Raw genomic sequence first — 22,426 nt, 5'->3', positions numbered from 1 at the left:
AAATATATTTATATTCATATGTATATATTCATATAATGTTTCAATATTATTACGTTTGGTATTTTGTAAGCACGGGAATACAAATCGTCCGTATAAAGAACTCCTATATATATCCAAGATGATTTTTTTTTAATAATATTAATAATTTTGTTATCGTTATCATAATTTTTATACAGAAATGGCATTTTATATGTAAATTGATATAAAATGTCATAAACACTTTGCGTATTATCATACAATAAATGTTTTTCATGCTTAGAAACTAAATTATATATATTTTGCTTTTTGAAACCTATTTTAGATATATTTTTAAATAAATTATTTAAGTCATTTTCATTAGTTATCATATAATCTTCTGAATTTCTATTCATACCTTGAAATTCAGAATTTATTGTATTTTTTTCTTTCTTTTTGTTTATACAAAAATATAAACATTCACATGGGAATTCATGATATTCATTTTTATTTATTATAACTAATTTCCATACATAGTTATTATTTTTTGTTCTTGTTTTATAAAATATAATTATTTCTGAATGTAGATCATTGTATATTTCTATTTTTGAATTTTTAACTTCATTCAATTCCTTTTTAAAATTTAAATTTGCAAATAAATATTGATACAAATATAAAAATGATGTGGTTATATTTATATTTATACTTGTTGTAGAAAAATGAATATGTAGGATAGGAAAATATTTAAATTTTTCTTTTATATTAAAATTAATTGTAGTTGGATTAATTATATTATCTTGAATATTATACATATTATCATATGTTCTTAAACCAATTTTAAATGTTAAATTCATTTTTATATAGTTAGGATTCTTTTTAGTATTATTGTCATCTCTACAGGTTTCATAATAATTATTATCGTTATTTGATATAGTAGAATTAGAATATGATAAATCATACCATTCATTTTCTGTATATCTATTACTAATTGAATTTTTTACACATTCGTTCATTTTATTATTTTTATATAAGTCTTCAAATTTCATATGTTGTAATTTTTCATTTAAATAAAATCTTACACATTCATTTTTATTATAGAAAAAAAATTCATATTTGTATAGACAAGTAAATAAATAATAATTTAAATCATACACATTTAAAGTTAATATGTTCTCTTTATTCAGTTGGTGTATTTTTAAGCATATATTATGTATATCTAATTTTATTTTTATTTTTTTCCCTTTCTTATTAAAATTATAAAATTCTTTTTTTTTATCTAACAACTTTTCGGATTGATTTTTTAAATAAATATCTTCTAAGCAATTTGTAATATTACATGTTAAATTATCATTACTATTAATACTATTATATGTATTCTTTTTTTCTGTCCTATTTTTATCATAATAACCGTCTTCACAACTTAATTCGGAATTGGTAATCATATATCGATTATAATTATAATTATGTATATTTTCTATTTTATTTTTATAATTAACATGATCTAAAATATTTGCATCACTCCAATTTTGTATTTCCTCATTTAATAACTCTTTTTTATTTTTGTTTCTTTTTTTTCTAGAATTTTTTATGCTTATTTTTTTTAGTAATGAGACATAATCACCATCGTTAAGGATTTCTCCGTATTCCTTTTTTGTTCTTCCCTTTTTCTTCCATCCTTTTATTTGTTTATTGATATAATTTGTCTTCTTTATTATCTTACTTTTTCCTTTTTCATATTTTAATTTATAAGGATGATAAAAATAAAGTAAGAATTTTATTAAAAAGAATGTTATATTATTTTTATTCTTATTAAAATCATTTTCTTTAAACATCCCTTCCTTCTTAAAATTTTGTGTAATTTCTTTGTGTATAGAAATGTTTTCATTGATTCTTTGATTTGTATTTAAAATAAGAGGTCCACGTTTTGTATCATTTGTGAACGAATAATATTCTTGACTCGTTTTATAAAATACCTTAGAATTATTTTTTGTGTCCTCATTTTTATGAATATCATTCCATATATCATTTGTATGTAGAATTTTGGTAAATGTAAGGAAATAATTATAATGAAAATATTTCTTGATATTACATAAATAATATGCGAATTTATTATACTTAGAAAATACAAATAAATAATAAAGTAAATTCCTTATATAATTATTATTATATGGATAAAAACAATTTAATAATTTTAAAAATATCAATCCATGACATATAATATTTTTCTCATTATTAATATTATTAATTATTAAAAATATCTGATTATATAAATTATATAAGTTTTCTTTATATAATTCCATTTCTGTATATTTTTCTTTTATATTGTGTATAATTTCAAAATATTTCATATTTTTATTTTCTAAATTAATGAAAGGTTGAATTTTTATATAACTGTCTACCATCTTTTTATAAATATTTATATTTGATATAAGAAAACGTTTACGAGCATAATATAATGTATTTATATTGTTGTGGTTATAATGGTTTTCTTCCCAACCATGTTCATATATAGTTTTTCCTTTAATTAAATTATATAGATTACCTTTCACTTTATCATTTCCTTTTTTCAAAGTGTCCTTTATATGTTTACTTTCTTCATATGGATATTTATCTTGCGCATTAAATATTTCATTTTTATTACTAAATGATGTATATAATATTTTATTAATACATTTTGGACTTTCTATATTTTCTACATTTTTAGTATTATTTGTACTACATATTATCCTTTCCTTTTCTGAATCTTTTGATTTGTTCTTTTTATCTTTAATAATTATATTATTTTCTACATTATCTTGTTTCTTCATTTTTTTTATATTCACAAATTTGTAATATTTATCATTTTGGTTGCAACTAATGATATCCAAATTATCATCTTGATTATCACAATGATTATTTTTATCCATGTATTTATATTTGTTCATTTGAAAGGAAACATTTCTATTTCCTTCTGTTTCCTCTTGGTACCTATATTTATTTTTATTTATTCTATAAACCTTATTTTTATTCATTTGCTTCAATTTATTATACATAATATGATTTTTTAACATCTTAAACTTATGCATACTTCTCAAATAAATGTTTTGAATCTCCAATTTTTCGCTCGACTTTTTAAGCAGATTTTCATTTTTATTCTTAAATGGATGAATATATATATTTTTAAAAAAAGAAAAATAGTTTTTATAGAATATTGCAAAATAAATATTATAACGGAAATTATTATACAATTTATACAACTCCTTTATATTATCAATAGTGACATTAATTAATAACTCTTTGAATATTATTTTATAAGATTTTTTTACTTCTCTTGATTTTATCATGAAATAAATGTTGTTCATATTTAAAAAACATTCATTTTCTTCTTTAATATTGGGCATAAATATATTATTATTTTCATTCAAAAATATATTATATTTATCTTCATAAAGTACTTTTGTCTTATATGTTGATAAGAACAAAATATTAGAACTGTTTATATTTTTGCTCTTGTTATAATAAATCGAATGTCTATGGGACTCATTAGTTTCTTCATTTGTATGATATATTAAATTATTACTGTAAAATATATTTTTATTTACTAAATCCTTTTTATTTTTCTTATTTTTTATATTTATATGTTTTCTTCTTCTTTTCTTTTCATTATCATAATAATAATTATTATTGTTATAATCCTTTTTGTGATGTATACACATTTTCTTTTTGTCTTTCTTTATTTCATTCCCTCTTTCTCTTTTTAATTTTTTATTACAAAGTATAGTTTTTAATCTTTCCATATGTTTCATTTCATTATAATATATATCGTAAAAATTACTGTTATCGTAAAAAGAATATTCTAACTCTTTCTTTAGTTGTTCCTTGTCATTATTATTATTATTATTATTATTATTAATATAAATATTATTATTATTAATATTATCATCATTATCATTATTATTTTTAATTGTATAAAAGCTACTTCTTGATTTTGGATAATCTATATTTCGGGTCATATAATTTAAATCAAATATTATGGAACCATTTATAGACGATTTCATATTTGTTTTTCCTTTAAATAATTTTAGTTTATCATATATTTCATTAAACGAATAACATTTTCCTAACATAATATTAAAATTATTTACTTCAGATTCTAAATAAAATAAATCTTCACTTTTCTTTTCTTTATGATTTATATTTATACTGAATATTATAGATAAGCATACATTTCTTTTATTTTCTTTAAGGTTTTCTTTTTTCTTTCTTTTTTTTTCTACTTCTTTTTTTCGTTTTCTTTCTTCCATCCGTTTCAGTTTATAATATTTTCTTCTTTTTCTATAACGTTTTTCATTATCTATAATTGTATCAAAAAGTTCGTTATCAAAATTTTTCTGAGCGTGATTTTTTTGATGCATATAAAGACCATTATCATTTGTATTATTATCACCGTTTGTGTCTTTTAACAAATAACACAATGAATCATCATCATCTATATCATCTTCATTATCATAATTATTATTAGTATCGCTTGCGTCATTACTCATCAAATTATTATTAGAATATATCTCACTGAACATTTTTGATCTATTTAAATTTTCTGATTCCATTTCTATCTTGTCCATATCTAGTGTTATCCTTTTATTACCTTTATATGTATTCTTCAAACTATATTTATTTAGGTTCATTTTTTTTATACATTCTTCATCCAACACTTCATCATTCATTGATCTTTTCTTTTTAGCTAGATAAAATATTTGTTTCCTTATCTTCTTATCCATAAATGTGTTATTATAAATTTTGGATTTACATAAGAGTTTTAAAATATTTAAATTATTACTTGAGTTACTAGAACTAAGTGATTTTATTCGTAATTTTTTTACAACCTTCATTATTTCACCTGCTTCAGTATCTATACTATTTGTTTGGTTTATTCTTTCATCTCTATCTGAATTATCCATTTCTTCACTTCGTGTTTTATTTCCTTTATATATATCCTTATTTGTATATTTCTTCATCATTTCATTATTATTTTTTTTCTTTCTACTTTTTTTTAAAAAATAACTCATTTTAATATTTTTATTTATATTTTCCTGATTATTATAGGTAAATAAATCATCCTGTATAAACCATGTTTCTAATAAATTAATTTTCATGTTGAAATTTATTGTTTTGTTGAAATAAGCTTCTTTATTTTTCAAAGAAAGATATTTTTCATGTGTTATATTGTTTTTATATTTATCATGTTCTTTTAAAAAGGATTTGTTTTTTCTATGATTAAAGTGTATACCATTAAAACTACATAAAGAATGGTCATCCTTTTTTTGTTTTTTTTTTTCTTTCTTTTTATTACTTAATAATAATGTTTGTGATAATTTTCTAGTAAAAAATTTCTGTATAGTTGTTTTAATTTTATTGGATAGTCCATTATTTCCACGCTTTTCTTGTGTCATATCTTTATCATCCTTATTATTATTCTCGTTTGCAAGTGAAAATACACTGGTTTTGGTTTTTTGATACTTTAAGCTACAAATACTATTTGTTTCTATTTGTTCATTATTTTCTTTAAAATCAACATAATGGTTTATATTTGATGTATTACTATTATTATTATTATTATTGTTGATGATGTTGTCGTTTTTGTTGTTATTTTTTTTATTGAGATTATTCATATTATCCATATGAACACTTCCTTTTTTGATATTAACAAATTTGTTATTCTTTTTTTTGTGGGGGAGAATATTATCATTATTATTCATATACATTTTCTCATTATTATAATTATTCATTATTCTATGATTACTTAATTTTTTCATTTTTTTTTTTTGTTTTCTTTTTCTCTTTTTTTTCAACATTGATATAGTGGATAGCTTTATCGTATCTTTCCTATATCCATTAATGTCTGTTTGATATTTCTCATTGTTTTCATTCATATAATAATGTGCATATTTTCTCTCTTTACTAAAATTTACTTTTTCAATTGGGTAAATATAATTGGTGGTAAGATTAAACACATTTTCATTAGATACATAATCTAATATAGTTTTATATTTTGTATAAAAATATAAGAAGAATAACAAATTATTATTAACAAATGCTAGGAAATAATAATTCTTATCATTGAGTTCTTTTAATGATATATGAATTCCAGCAGTATGAAATTCATACTTATTTATAATTAAATATTTATAATTAATTTTATTTTTATAAAAAAAGAGCTTATCTACGTAATAATCTAAGGTATTACTATTACCTACCATGTCTTCCAATTTATCATTTTCTTTTTTTTCATTTTCTATATTTGAAAAATTAGTCTGTTCATTATTAGAAAATTTTGATGTTGTATTATTATCTAATGTAATTAAATTGTTTTTATTATATGTATTATCACAACAATCACTTTCTTCGTATTTGTAGTATTCAGATTGTCTTGTATTATTTCGATGATGATTTAATATTGAACACTTTTTAGACTCTTCTTTGTTATTTATATTATTATAAATGTCATTGTGATTATCATAATTATTATCATCATTTATCAGTATTTTATTATTCTTATGATCATTCTTTATATGATTATCATCTAATGAATACTCTTTACTATTAAGATATGCCATATTTTCGTTCTTCCCATTTTTACACATGCTAATATAATTTTTCAAAATATTATTATATAGTAATAAACCCTTTTGAAAATTATCCACATTTATACAAGAGTTTAGGTAACAAAATGAGGAACTAGAAACCTCAGGTAATATAGTATATACATATAAATAAGAATAAAAACTATTCCACAGCTCTACAGAAAAATTTATTAAATCCATTGTTGTTTTATTATGAATAGTAAATCTTGTATTTTTTAAATCTATATGAAAATTTATATTCTTCATATTTTCATATGCTATAAGATAAAACTGATTATTATATATTTGATTTTTTAAACTTTCCAATATCATTTTTCTTTTCCCTTCTCCATTTCCTTTCAGTAATATTTTTCTTATATATAAATATTCATATATTTTTAATATTTTATTACATAATTGTAAATATTTTTTGGAAGCATGATTCTTAATAAATAATCTAAAGGGTGAAATATTATTACATATATTTATTTTATTATAATCATAAATTATTAATTTATTTAAATATAATGACAATTTAAATCCTTTTTGAAATGATGGTATAAAACATATAAAATTTTCTAAATCAATTATCCATTTATTATCTTGAACAATATTATTTAAAATTAATTTATTTTTTCTGTTTTGTGATAATATATTTTTATATACCTTTTTAATAAACTTATAAAATTGTCTTTTTATTTTTTTCCTAATTTTTCTATCATTATCATTCTTAATTGTATTTTGCATTATATCATTGTAATCATTTGATAAGGAATTAATAATACTCATAAAGGGTTGATTATCTATATTTACATAATTACGTTTCTTTTGTTTGTTTTGGCATAAACTTTCTTTTGTATATACGCTATCAGAGAAGCTTTTACTTTTTTCATAATAAATTCTTTCTTCATTCCAATACTTATATCTTCTATTTATATTATCTAACATATCATTATTATTATTATTATTATATTCATTCATAGATTCATATCCTTTCCCTGTATTGTCTATGCCTTCATGATTTTTATTATTTCTATATCTTACTTGAGAATTATAAAATAATACTGAATTTAATGAAGAAGCAAAAATGGAGGATGTTGATGCGCATGAAGTTGATTCATCATTGTGTGACAAAGAAGAGCTTATATTATGATGACTATGATGATTTGTATCTCCATTTGATTTAGACGAATTTATAATCATATCATAATGATTTATCATATTTTTATTATTTTTTTTTGACAAATTATAGTACATATTATTTATAGTATCCTGAGCAGAACTCTGATTACTTAAAGTATTAAAAATATTATTGTTCAAAGGGGTAATATGTCTGTTACCATTTCCTTTATCATAGCTATAATTAAAATTACTTATACGATCACTCCTACTCCTCCTACTACTACTACTATTATTATTATTATTATTATTGTTTGTTCTTGTGTATGTATTTTTGTTTACATTGTTGTTCATATTTCTTCTTGCATTTCTTTTAGTTTTACTTTTTGTTCTCTCCCTTTTCTGTTTCTTTTGACTATAATCATCCTTATCACTATACAATTCTTCTAACATTTTATACATATAATATTTTGTTTGTTTTTCTATATTTTTCATGTAATTTATTTTCAATTTAGAAAACTTCATTTTAAATGTATGAACAAATATACTTAAAACATCATGGAAATTCAAATCTTTATTAATATTATTACATATAATAGTTGATGACATTTTTATTGACATTCTTTTAACCTTATTTGGATTAATTGAGATAATATAAAAAGAATTATTATTTGAATAATTAGTAAATGCATTAAATATGAGATAATTAAAATCATTGGAAAAACTCTTATGATCTATTTCTTCATATTTACAAAACTCATTGTAATAATTTCCACTATTCTTTTTTATATTCTCATATTGTTCCATAGATACATAAATATATTCATTATTATAATATGGATGTACATGATCAATATATAAATATTTACTATCATATATATAAGAACAATCAAGAATATTAATATCTATATTGGAAATATCCAAATTTATTATAAAATTATTTTTATTTTGTAATTTTCCTAGAATTTTTTCACAAATGTTATTAAGTCTATTCATAAAATTGTATAACTTATCTAATTTTGTAAAAGCTGTTTGTCCAAAACTTTCTTCTTTCTTATTATCACATTTTTTCACGTCAAAATTCTCACACATATTATTACTATTATTATCACCATAGTTTGATGTATATCCTTTTTTCTTACCATATGTATTTTTCCTTATAGAACGTCTTTGATATGTACCGTTTCTTCCATATTTTATTTCTCCATATATATCATTATTATTATTATTATTATTGTTAACACTCATATTATATTTATTCACCAAATTATTATTGTGCTGATCAATACCCATCGTATGGTTGTAGTAACATCTGATATTTTTATATTTATGAATAAAATAAGCCTTCGTCTCTTTTATATCACACATTATAAGATTTTTATTTAAATTGTTAAGAAAATAAAAATTAATTGTAGATAAAAAATATGGATCCATATTTAAACTGGAAGAATAAAAATGAATATAAAAATGGTATCCTTCATTAATAGACTTTTTTTTTTTTTTCTGTTTTTTCTTTAAAATTTCACATGATACTTCTTTTTTTAGTGATATATAAATATGATTTTGTTTCCACGAATTATAGCTTATAAAATCTTTTTTATAAATTAAATAATTATTCAAGCTGTTACAATTATTACTATTACTATTATTATTATAAAAATTGTAAGGATATGAAGAAACGTTGCTATTATCATATAAGGAAGATGATACATTTAAAGGCTTTACATCATCTTTTATTATTTCTTTTTGTATAACATTATCTATATTTTGTATATTATCTATATTATCTATATTATTATTATGTTTATTTTTATTACGATAATTAAAAATATTTTGTACAATTTGTGTTTGGAAAAGTTGATAATATTTTTTATTTCCTTTTTCTTTTAAGTCATTTGATAATTCATTTGGGATATTACTATAGGTGTAATTTTTATTATTATGATCTTGACTATCACTTTTATCGTTCTTATAATATTTCATATTTTTATTTGTTTCTTTCATATTTATTATTTTCATATTAGAATTATTATAATAATTCCCTTTCTGCGTGATTATATTCTTATTAATTTTATCTTCTGTTACATCATCATTCTTCATATCATTAAATATATCCTTCTTCAATTCAAAACTGTATTTCTGTTTATATTGTTCTTTTTCTAATTGTTTTTTTTTTAACAAATCTGATATATACTCTTTAATATAATTATCATTCAAGTTATGTTTATTTTTATTTTCAAATAAATATTTACACATATGTTCGTTTTTATATAGTTTGGATAAATATGGGATACTTTCCATATATTTATTTATCAATAAACATTTATATATATTTCTATATGTCAATGAAATATTTTTATAAAAAACAGGAACATAACAACATACAATAGAACCTTTCCTTTTATTCAGTTTCATAAAATTAGAAAAGTTAGATTGTATTCTATTAACATTATACAAATGATGTAAATTGAATTTATTAAACCATTCAAGATTATATAGTTGATTTATATATTCGATAAGTGTAAACTCATTTTCTATTATATAATAATTACTTACAATATTTTTATAATTCATGTGTTTTAAATTATTATTGATATCAAAGTAATTTATATTAAAAGAATTATTTTCATACATGTCTGATTTTTCATAGATAGTATTTAATATGTTAGAATTCTTATAATTATATACCAATGGTTGTAGATATATTTCTCCATGTTTTTTATACCTTTTCAAATAAATGCAATTGAACAAATTTATATTAAATATGGATACAGTACAACAAGATAATTTCCATTTATTCTTTTTATTCTTCTTATTATTTTTGATATTATTATCTCCTGATAATGTATCACAATTTATGTTAATATTATTCTCAGTTTTATTTTTACTAAGCATTGGGTCATTCTTTTTATCAAAATGTGTGAATGATATATTTTTATTTTCATCATATGACACCTTTTCATATTTTCCATTTTTTTCATATGCCAAATTACTATTTCTGTCTTTATTTAATCCTAAATTATTTTTATTATAATCTGCATTATAACTCACATATTTATTATTATTATTATTATTATTGTTATTATCATTCTTATCCGTATTAAATAATCCAAATAAGTTTTTTGTTTTCTTTTTATTCTTCTTATAATTATTTTCCTCACCTGTTTGGAACACATCAATTGTATTACTATTCCATTTACCAAATTTTTTCCTTCGAATAGGTATAGATTTAAAACTAAATAAACTAAGAGATCTTTTAATACCTTTAATTTTTTTACTAGCTCCTTTAGATGTATTATTATGTATTCCTATAAAATGTATTAAGGAATTAAAACGCTTCATTATATTATTCTTATTAGTATATTTATTTTCACCATTTTTCTTTTTATAATTTAATAAATAACTAATATAGGACCTTTGCTTATAATCATCTTTATCTCCACATACAGAATTCATTTTATTATGAAGGTCATTTTTTAGTAAGAACTCAGATTTCCTTTCATTATCATTATTTGGCATATCATATAAATTATTAACAGTTTCATCAATTGATTTAGGTTCTGATGATTTACTTATATTTCTAGTCAAATCATTTTTCAAATAATTTCTCAAATTTTTAATATTTTCATAATATTCTTGAGAATTATTTCCATAAAGAATATCATATGATTTTTTATTTTTATCATTAATATTATAACAATCAATATCATCTATATATTTTTTCCTGTTTGTTTTTTTATATATACAACTATCACTAGAAGAGGACATTTTATCCATTTTATTAGAGTTCATACAATGTTCTATATCATCTTTTGTTTTATCCTTATCTCCATATGGCTTCTTCATAATTTGAAGATTCTTAACATTTTGTTCCTTTTTTGTTTCTTTATTTAAATTATTATATTTGTTCTCACAAGAATTATTTAAAATTGAATTCATATAATTAGACAAATGTCTATTGTATTTATCCCTCATATTATTTTGAATATCATGATTATTTTTCTTATTTCCTTCTTTTTTTTTTTTTTCTTTAAAAAAATATTCAGAGTTATATTTAATATCTACTACTGTAAGGTGTGAGATAACATAATTACAATTTTTCATGAGCATAATATAGAAAAAAGGAAAAAACGCCATAATACTTTTTTGTTTGTCTTCTATACACATATAATCAAGCTTAAATAAAAAGTTTAAGTTTACATTATATAAATCCTTATTTATAATTCCTACATGTTCATGATTATCAGTATTATTATTTTCATTTTTATCACAAAAATTAGAACAACTATCAATTAAATTGATATAATCATTCATATATGTATCTATATTAAAGTTCTTCTTATAAATATATTTAAATCGATGATAATTCACAAGATAACATAAATTTACATTTTCAGACGAAATAAATATTTTAATATCTTTCTTAAAATTATTACTACGCGTATTATCATTTATATTATTATTATTATTATTATTATTAATTTTATTGTCCTTCTTTTTATTATCATACATTTTATGTTCCGAATATATATTATTATAACTGTGGAAATTTTTTGTATCCCTATTAATACCATTAGGAATATCATTTACTCTTTCAATATGATCAACGTTTTTGCTTTTATTTTCTACCTTATACAATTTTGAATATTTTGGAATATGATGCCTTTGTTTTTCTTCTTTCTGTGAGGATATATTGTCGTTTTCTTTATTACTTAAATTATCATATTTGTTACAATACATTTTTAAATCAGAATATGAGTTAGAAAATTTTCTTAAGCTTTCATAAATATTTTGGTTTCGACAACCATCCTTCTTAATATTATATTTAGTACAATCATTTGTTTGCTTATGATTCTTTATATATTTTTCCTTGTCCTTTTTATTTTTTTCTTTTAATTCATATTCAGATTTATTTGTATTTTCTTCACTATATGAATTATTTTTCATAATTGATCCATGTATAATATTATTACTATTAATAATTGTTTTTTTCTGTTTATTATGAGATATATGAGTGTTGAAATTTTTATCAATTGCATTTTGTTTTTCAAAAGAACTTGTCATATTATCGTGATAATACAATTTATTGTATAAACCATTATTATTAATCTGTTCATTTATTTTTTCATTTAATATTCCTTGTATATGATTATCCTCTCCTACACGTTTATATTTATTGTAGTCAAAATATTTTTTACTATTTTTTTTTTTTTTTTGTCTATATTCTTCATTTTCATACATATCATAATAAAATGTATTATCACTTATATCTGTATAATCTCCATTCATATCTTTAACCTCTTTAGTCTTTTCCTTTATATATATATTATTTTTATTATTATTACTATCTTGTGTAATACCCTTATTTTTATTTTCAAGTTCTTCATCACTGTTATCATCTAATATGCTATGTTCAGTACTGTCACATATATTATCAATTTGATCAATACTAACAAATTTGTCATTATATAATTTTATCTGCTTCTGTTTATTTCTTGACAAAAAGTGAAGAGTATATTTGTCTATAGATGTATATGATTTATTTTTATCATATGTATATCCCTTATTATCAAAAGGTGGATTGGTATATATAGACTTTATTCTACTTCTAAAATTGTCATAATGGGATAATAGAATATTTAACTTTTGTTTCTCTTGAATATATGTCAAAATATAATTTATCACGATATTACTAAATAATATAAACACTGTAGAACTATAAAAAAAGTAAAAGTTCGATAAAGATATTTTGATAATTTTTTCATTTGTCCATTTGTTAATATGAATATCTAAATGTATTTGTGGTTTCATATTTTTATAATTCATATGATAATCATTTATATATAAATCAAACTTTCTCTTACTTAATATACATATATTATTATCAAAAAAAAAAGAATTATTTTTAGTTTTCTTCTTTTTTATATTGCATTTTGAAATACTAAAAAGATTACTAACTGTATCGGTTAATATGATATATTTCTTACATGTTTTAATAATGTTATCATTTTTATGCTTCTTTTTTTCATTTCGTTTAGTTTTTCTTGATAATTCAAAATATTTTTCTTTATCATTTGTAACATGATTTTTGTCATTTTTCTTATCACTAACATGTTTTACATTAATTTGTTTTTTGCATACTTTTAGTATATAAAATATATAAAAAGATTGTATTTTCATAGATATATTTATACCATTATATAAGCGACATATTTCACTCATAAAATTATTCAAGACAAATTTAAACATTCCTTCATTTCTATTATTTATACTTATATTTGTTTTTTCTATTAACAAAAAGTATATTTTCTCTTTAATATTATTTTTTCTATTTAATGAATCAATTTGTGTAACACCATTTTCACTACAAGCACTATTATTATTATTATTATTATTATTATTGTTGTTGTTGTTATTTATAAAAAATAAGTCTTCTTCATTAATTGTTTCATCATCATAATTTATATTCTCAAAGATAAAAAGATCTATTAAATTAAGATAATTACAATTTTGATAAAATTCCTTATTTGTTTCTTTAATTATATTTATACGATTCAATTTCATATCAATATATTTTTTTATCTTTTGTGTATCTCCTCTTTCCTCATTATCTATACTTTTATTTGTTTCTTTCATTAATATCTGTTCTTTCTCGTCATTGTAACTATATGTACAATTGGAATATTTATCAATATCAGAATAATAGTTTTCAGAATATTTAAATGAATAACTATTAACATTATAATAATCATTATTACTTATAAATGTATTATCCATACTAGAATTGTATTCTTTATCTATCAAATGTGAATAATTATTCAAGGAGTTATTATATACTGAATCATTATTCCTTCTATCATTATGAATTGAATCATTATTAATTGAAATATTATTTATAGAAATATTATTTATCGAACTAACATTTATCGAACTTTCATTTATCGAACTATCATTTATCGAAATATCATTTATCGAACTGTTATATTTATTATATTTCTCATTAGACAAATAATCAGCTGAATTTCTTTCCATAGTATTAAAAGAAAATGTGTCCTCTGTACTATCAAGAATATATTTATTTTTATCATTTCTAATACTATTTATTTTTTTTAATATATCATTTTGTTTAAAATGTAAACTATCAAATCTTTGTTGATTATATACATTCCTTCTTACAATCATATAAAAAATCTGTTCAAAATCTTCCTTATTATATAAAATTTTTTCATGATCTAATATTTTGATTACTAAATTTTTTATATACATTTCATAATTTTTATTTGCTTTAATAATATTCATATTATCACCATATTTTTTATTATGAATCATTTGATTTTTTTCTTCAATTATGTGATTTTTGTAAAAAAAATTATCCAGTACCATGTACAATAATTTATTTGTTATATTAAAGTTTCTTAAATGAGATGTATTTTTATTATTGTCTATTAGAAATTGTTTAATTCTATAATATTTCTTTAATCGTGTTTTTATTAATTCTAAATGATCATATGGTATGATATATTTATATACAGATAATAATGATATACATACCTCATTCAAATTACAATTTACTATATCAATTCTTAAGGAATATATATTGTTATTTTTTTTTAATTTTAATGATTTAATATATAATAATAATTCTTTATTTTTTACTGTTTGATCTATATTCATAGCATACATGTTTTTCTCACCAATACATTCTGAATCATTCTTTTTCTTGTCATTATATATTTTATTTGAATTATAACTGTGTGTTGTTTTATCATCAGAAGATTCTCTAAATTTAACTCCATTGCATGCAACAACACAATGATTAGGTTTATTGTTAGTAAAACATGGATTGAATAAATGCTCTAATTTAATATAATTTGAATGTAAATAAAATAAAGAATCTTCTTTATCATGGAAAAGGAAAATATTTTTCAATTGAAAACAAAATCCTATAGATAATAAACTAGTATTTTTAACTTTATGCATATAGATATTATATTCCATATATTTTTTTAAAAATGTATAATAACTATTTCTCATGGAATAAAGAAAGTTACTTTTTTTTCTTTTTCCTTTATAGAGTAAAAAACTATTATTCTTTTTTATATGATATACATTTTTTTGTGGTACAAACAAATTGTTTAAAATTAAATTATGTATATTTAAGGCATTGCTTTCTTCATTTTCAGCAAATTTAATAATTTGTTTGTTTTTATAAAGAATATTATTATAATTGTATATATTATGATTATTTTCAACATTATTCATCTGATTATCATAAGGTTTATATTTCAATGCAGATGAGATTTGGTCACCAAAATTATTATCATTTGTATATTTGTCTTTTTTAATATTTTTCACAATATCAACATTATAATTTTCAACCTCTTTCACATTGTTAATGTCAGTTGATTTATAAAAATTCTTATTTTGTATAGAATCAATTAACTTTTTATTTCCATAATTTTTTCTTGTTTTTTGTTTATCTTGTACCTTTTCCTTTTCATCCATTTTGGACTTAAAAGGATCCATAAGTATAGAATGTTCAATGAAAATTTCCCGACTATACATAGATCCGACTAATTTTTTTTTTTTTTTTTTTATTTTATTTAAAAATGATTTAATATTAACGAGTTCGTTATGGAGATAAGAAGAATGTATAAAATAAGTTTTTATCTTTTCAATACATACTTGAACAATTTTTTTTCTTGTACTACCCATACTTAAATATAGAGTTAAAGCTTCAATGACATCTTTATCTATTATATTATCATATTTAAGGAATATTTCTAGACATATATTATTTTGTGGTATAAAATTCATTATAGGTATAAGATTATTTATATTAATAATATATTTACAAATATATATATCCATTTCTCTAATATTATTACTATAATCGTTTATAAAAATCATAGTACAATTAGGTAATTTATTAATTTTATTATATATTAATAAATCAAAATTAGTTCCTAAAATGGAATTAGAATTTGATTTAATATTTTTAATGGAATTCTCTTCTCCTTTATATTTCTTTCCTAAAATGAATTTCCAAAATCCTTTTTTATCACCTGTCTTAGTATCAACATTATTTTTGTTATAATTAAGATCATTCTCATATTTCAGGTTGTTCATATTCATGTTTTTGTTTTGAGAAATATATTCATTTTTAAAGCTTTGTAAGTTTTCTATTGGTATTTTTTTATTATCCATATTATTTGTATCTATATTACGATCTATATATTTATATGGCATATTGTCATTAACTTTGTTATAATTATTGAAAAATATATGACACATGTAATTTTTCTCATAATAATAATTATTATCACAATTATTATTACAATTATTATCACAATTATTATCACAATTATTATCACAATTATTATCACAATTGTTATGATTATTTTTATTATAGTTAAGATTATTCATGTGCATATGTTTATGTTCCCCACTTATTGTACTATTATAATATTCATTATAAAATAAATGATTTCTCCCCTTACGACCAACTGATTTCATATACGCTTCTTTTTCCTTAGTTGTTATAATATGACTAAATTTTTTATTCTCATTATAATTATCTATATTATTGTAATGTTCCATATTATTATAGTTATCTTCGTAATGTATTTTATAATTACTACATGTACTATTAGATCTCATTATGTCACTAGGTAAATTATTATTCAATTCATTGTGTATATCTATATTGTTCGTATTTTTTCCTAAACTATTTAAAATGGAACCCTTATAATTTTTCTTTTTTTTCTCATTATCATAATTTTGATTAATATTATCCCTACAATTTTTATCATTTATGTCTTTATTATAATTGTCTCCATTTTGTATATTTGGAGCGGTGATAAAGTTTTGCTCCAGTAAATATTCTTCATTAAAATTATTTGGATGTATATCATAAGGATTCATACATTTATAACTAATTTCATTATATATACAATGATTTTTTATACCCAATTTTTCTATTAAATATATTGGACAAACTTTTTTATTTATAAGAAATTTTTTATTTCTTTTAAAAAGTACAAATAAAGAATGAATATTAAAATTATGTAAATATATAGCATATCTCTTTTTCATAGTTGATAATTTTTCCTGTTTAAATAGAAACGAACAACTAATATTATAAGATAAAAAACATTTATTATAATATATTTTATTATTATTATAATGATTCAAATTTAAAGGAATATATGTAAAGTTAATTTGTGGTAAAACTAAATTAAATAACATATCATGAGTAAACCATTTATCAAGCTTCTCTAAATTTTCATCAATCATATAATTTTTTCCTTTCCTATTCTTTATAAAATTATAAAATAACTTTTTCCATTCACCTTTCTGTATATTATTAAAATATTCTTTACTATATATACGTTCATCTGATAATAATCTTAATTTTGTTAATAAGTGTATAGGACAGGAAGCTTCAAATTTATTCATGAACTCTTCAGCATATTCATGATTCATTTTTGAATTCTTTTGATTGCATATTTTTCTATATTCTGAATATTTTATACACTCTTCTATACTAGGCACAATATTAAATATTTTCGTACATCCACCTTTATATAAATAATAGAACTCTATATATTTTATAAAATTAAAAAAGGCATTAAAACATTCGCTAGTAAAATTAATTTCTAGATTTTCATAATTTGATATATTATTGAATGTAGGAGGAACATCATTTTTAAATCCATTTTCTATAATCAAATCATAATCTATTGATATAATTTCATTATTAATATTATTAACCTTATGTTGTTCTGGATCATTATATATAGGAAAATTATTATTCATATAATAATTATTACTATTATTGTTTTCAAAATTGTTATTATTATTATCATTATGTTCAATATTAATATTATGCTTATTATTTTCATCCATTGATACTTGTTTACTAATATTATAACAGTTACATGACGTATTTGCATACATATCATCTCTTGGTGTATTGTTCAGCTCAGTTTCATTATTATATTCTTTGTTATGTCTTAAAATAGCCAATTCAACATTTTTAAAATATTTTATATCTTCTTTTAATTCATTTAAAGCTTTTATATCATGTTTCTTAAATATAACATGTAATTCTATTCCTTCTTTTGGAGTTATTCTGAATCCTATATTATTTCTTGGAATATCAAAATAGTAACGTTCTTCTTTTTTAAATGAACTACCATCTGAAGAATCTTTTTTATATATATTTTTCATCTTTTCTTTTTTCTTCATTATATCAATTTCTCTCTTTCTTTTTTTCTTTCTTAAAGATCCTACTTTTATTCTTTCATTCATTTCGTAATCACTAAATGAGCAATATTTGCCGTCCCTATTTTTATGTAAAACCTTGCTTTGACTCTTTTTCAAATGCATCTTCAATGGTTCTTTAAGAGAATTTGTGCTTTTGCTGAATAGATTTTCAATGGCTGTGAGAAACATTTCATCTGAAAAGATAAAAGCAAATGAAAAATAATTAATAGTTACACTTTAAATATTACATATATATGAATATATATTATATAATGTATACACATATTAGTATATAAAATGCAGTAAACAACAAAACGTTTGATATATATATATATATGTGTGTAACAGAATTTACCTTGAACGGTTTCATTTTTATTTTGTGATTTATCATGTCCATCTTTCGAATTATCCCTTTTACCTTCTTGTTCCTCGTTTTCCTTCTTCTTAACTCTCTTGTTATATTTGATTTTTTTTCGATACTCTTTATAAATCATGTGAATACCTATTAATCGTATCCATATATTAATTAACAAATTTTTTTTAATATTTTTTTTCTCTTCTTCCGTTAATTTCAGTTTGTATTTACTTAACTCATCAATTTTGAAACTTTTTACAAAAAATTCTAGAGTGAATGGTTTTGTATGTATATGATTATCAAAAAATATTATCTTAATATTTTCTGCAAATATTCTTAAAGAGTTAATTAATTTTATAGGTAGAGCTTTTAGAAAATTCTCTTCCTTTTTTTCTTTAGATATATTAACACTATCCCATTTTCTTAACTTTTTTTTTTTAACTTCATATTGACTATTCAATGTTTTATTCGTGTTCCAAATACTTGGATATGAAAATTTTACCACCAGAAATATATCGTTTGCATAAATATTTATAGGACTGATATTACTAGAAAATATAGAAGACCACAAAAATTTTATGCGCACGTTTTTAATATTAGAATAAATAATTTCCAAGGGTAAATCAGCTAATTCGAAAAATTTTTCAGGGAACGGAACGTTTTTAAGTATTATCTAAACAATTAAAATGTGTAAATATTAATAAACATGTATAATAGAAGTGTTAACATTGTGGTATATATATATATTTTAGGTTTTTTTTTTTATTTTTTTTTACATATAATGCAACTTATAAAAAAAATATATGCACATCATATATAATATAAGAATATCAAATATATATATATATCATATAGATGTTTCAGATATTCACGTAAAATACCTCGGGAGAAGTGACAGAATTAATTGTCAAATTCTGTATAGCATCCCATTCTCCTAAATATTCCTGTCCATATATTTTAATAAATTGATTCACAATATTTTTTATCATTTTTCTTTTGTTTTTCACATTCTTAAATAGCAACTTCTATGAGATAAAAAGAACATATCTTCTCCAAATTGTTCAAACAACATATAAACCAAGAAAGATTAAAAAAAAAGAAAAAAAAAAAATGCAAATAATAACAAATATGAGAAGTAAAAGTACAAAAATAAAAACAAAATGAATAGATAAATAAAATAATAAACTTAAGAACGATGATACAGTGATAAACTTTCAACTTTTTGTACTATAATATAATAAAGGTAAAAAAATGTTCATATCATAACAAATTCTTAAATATATATATATATATAAATGTATATTATTAGATTCAAAAAATTACAAATTGAAGCAAACTAGACAATGATATTTCAAATAATATAAACCTTAATTTATACATTTATATATCTATTTAAATATATATATAATAAAACTATAAAAATTTTAACATAATAATATTCTGCACAAACTAATGTCTTATACATTCATATTCAAAGAATATGTTAATTTTATAAAAATAAAGAAATGTAAAATAACCAAATGTTTAAAATGTATGTATATATAAATATAAATATATATATATATATATATATAGACGTTATAATTTAAATATTGGTGGTTATATACATTCAATTGTTATATAACCCATTATTTCTAATTTTTGGACAATATTAAAAGTAACATATTTTTTTATAAACATATAAGCCATAAAACGAATAATTAAAAAAAAAAAAAAAAAAAAGGAATAAAAAAAAGATAAAACTGTATATCAAATCTATTAAAATTGAAAATTTATATACAACAAAGAAAAAAAAAAATAAATAAATAATATAAAAATATATTTCATAATATATCTATGTGTAAAAATATATATGCAATTATAATATACTATGAATCTTTAAAACATGAAAATATTTTAATTTATATGTATTATTTTCAAAATACTATATATATATATATTTTTAATTTCTAAAAAAAATTAAAAAAAAAAAAAATATAAATTGGGATATTAAAATAAAAATATCATTTTTTATAAAGTTTGAAATATTACATGTGTACTACATATATAATATAAATATATATATAATAACAAATTGTACAAAATAGTAGAAACATAAAAATGTGTATATTTATATTTTCTATAATGCGTTAACATATTTTAAAAATGTAAAATTATATATACATCATTCAGCATATATATAATTACTAAAGAAAAAAAAAATAATAAAAAATAAAAAAACAGAATAATCACAATTTTTTATTTTCCATTAATAATTTCCATAAATATACATATATTTACATATATGCATAAAAAAAAAATTCTTTTTTTTTTTTTTTTATGTGTATTATTTTTTTTTAAATTAAATACATACAACAAAAAAATAATAAATAATAAAATAAATAAAAGATAATTAAATTTATAAATAACCAATATTCATTCATAATAAATTATTATATTATGTTTTTTTAATTTTTTAAGGGGAAAAGAAAGAAAAACTATGGAAAAAATATTTTTTTATATAACATTAAAGAATATGTTTGATACTCCTTACACATTATTTATAATGTTGTGCGCTAAAATATATTATATATAATTATGATGCATATATATATATAATTATTTATTTGTTGGCATAGAAATAAATTTTTTATCTTTTAAGTGATAAATTTTAATCCTATAAGTTTTATTTATAACTTCAACCGAATAATATATTATATATATACTATTTGGGGAGTGGAACAGTAAATATAATGAAAAATATGTATTGCAATTTGAAGTATTTTTTTTTTTTTTTAGTAATCCCTTTTGAAAATAAAAAAAAAATAAAATAAGAGAGGAAAATATCATCTTATAATTCATAAAATGAACAGATTTTAATATATTCATTCGCAAAATATATATTTGTAGTAAATTAAAAATTATATATATAAGTAATAGAAATTAAAATAAATATATAATATATATATTATATTTTTTTTTTTCATATGTTCCAATTAAAAATAACTGGTTCTAAAATCTTTAACAACAAAAAAAACAGGAAAAAAGAATTATACAAATTAATCCTATATTGAAGAAATATTATATATATATATTATATATTTATAAAGAAAAAAAAATTGTTCTATTAAAAAAAAATTATTATGTTATA

General features: G+C 19.4%; 1 protein-coding gene across 1 annotated transcript in view; it reads right to left on the bottom strand.

Annotated features, from left to right (window-relative positions):
• Positions 1-20,285, bottom strand: part of PADL01_0521400 (conserved Plasmodium protein, unknown function) — a gene marked incomplete at both ends in the record, with an annotated part of 28,207 nt that extends 7,922 nt beyond the window's left edge. The window contains 3 exons of the mRNA XM_028685584.1: positions 54-19,135; positions 19,297-19,969; positions 20,178-20,285. Of these exons, the coding sequence (XP_028537068.1) occupies positions 54-19,135; positions 19,297-19,969; positions 20,178-20,285 (19,863 nt within the window). The remainder of the gene's footprint in view (positions 1-53; positions 19,136-19,296; positions 19,970-20,177) is intronic.
• Positions 20,286-22,426: the final 2,141 nt, after the last annotated feature.

Source organism: Plasmodium sp. gorilla clade G2, assembly GCF_900097015.1.
Source record: "Plasmodium sp. gorilla clade G2 genome assembly, chromosome: 5".
NCBI lineage: Eukaryota > Apicomplexa > Aconoidasida > Haemosporida > Plasmodiidae > Plasmodium > Plasmodium adleri (nom. inval.).
The sequence above is the reverse complement of the archived record's forward strand: the minus strand, read 5'-3'. Positions and strand labels throughout refer to the sequence as shown.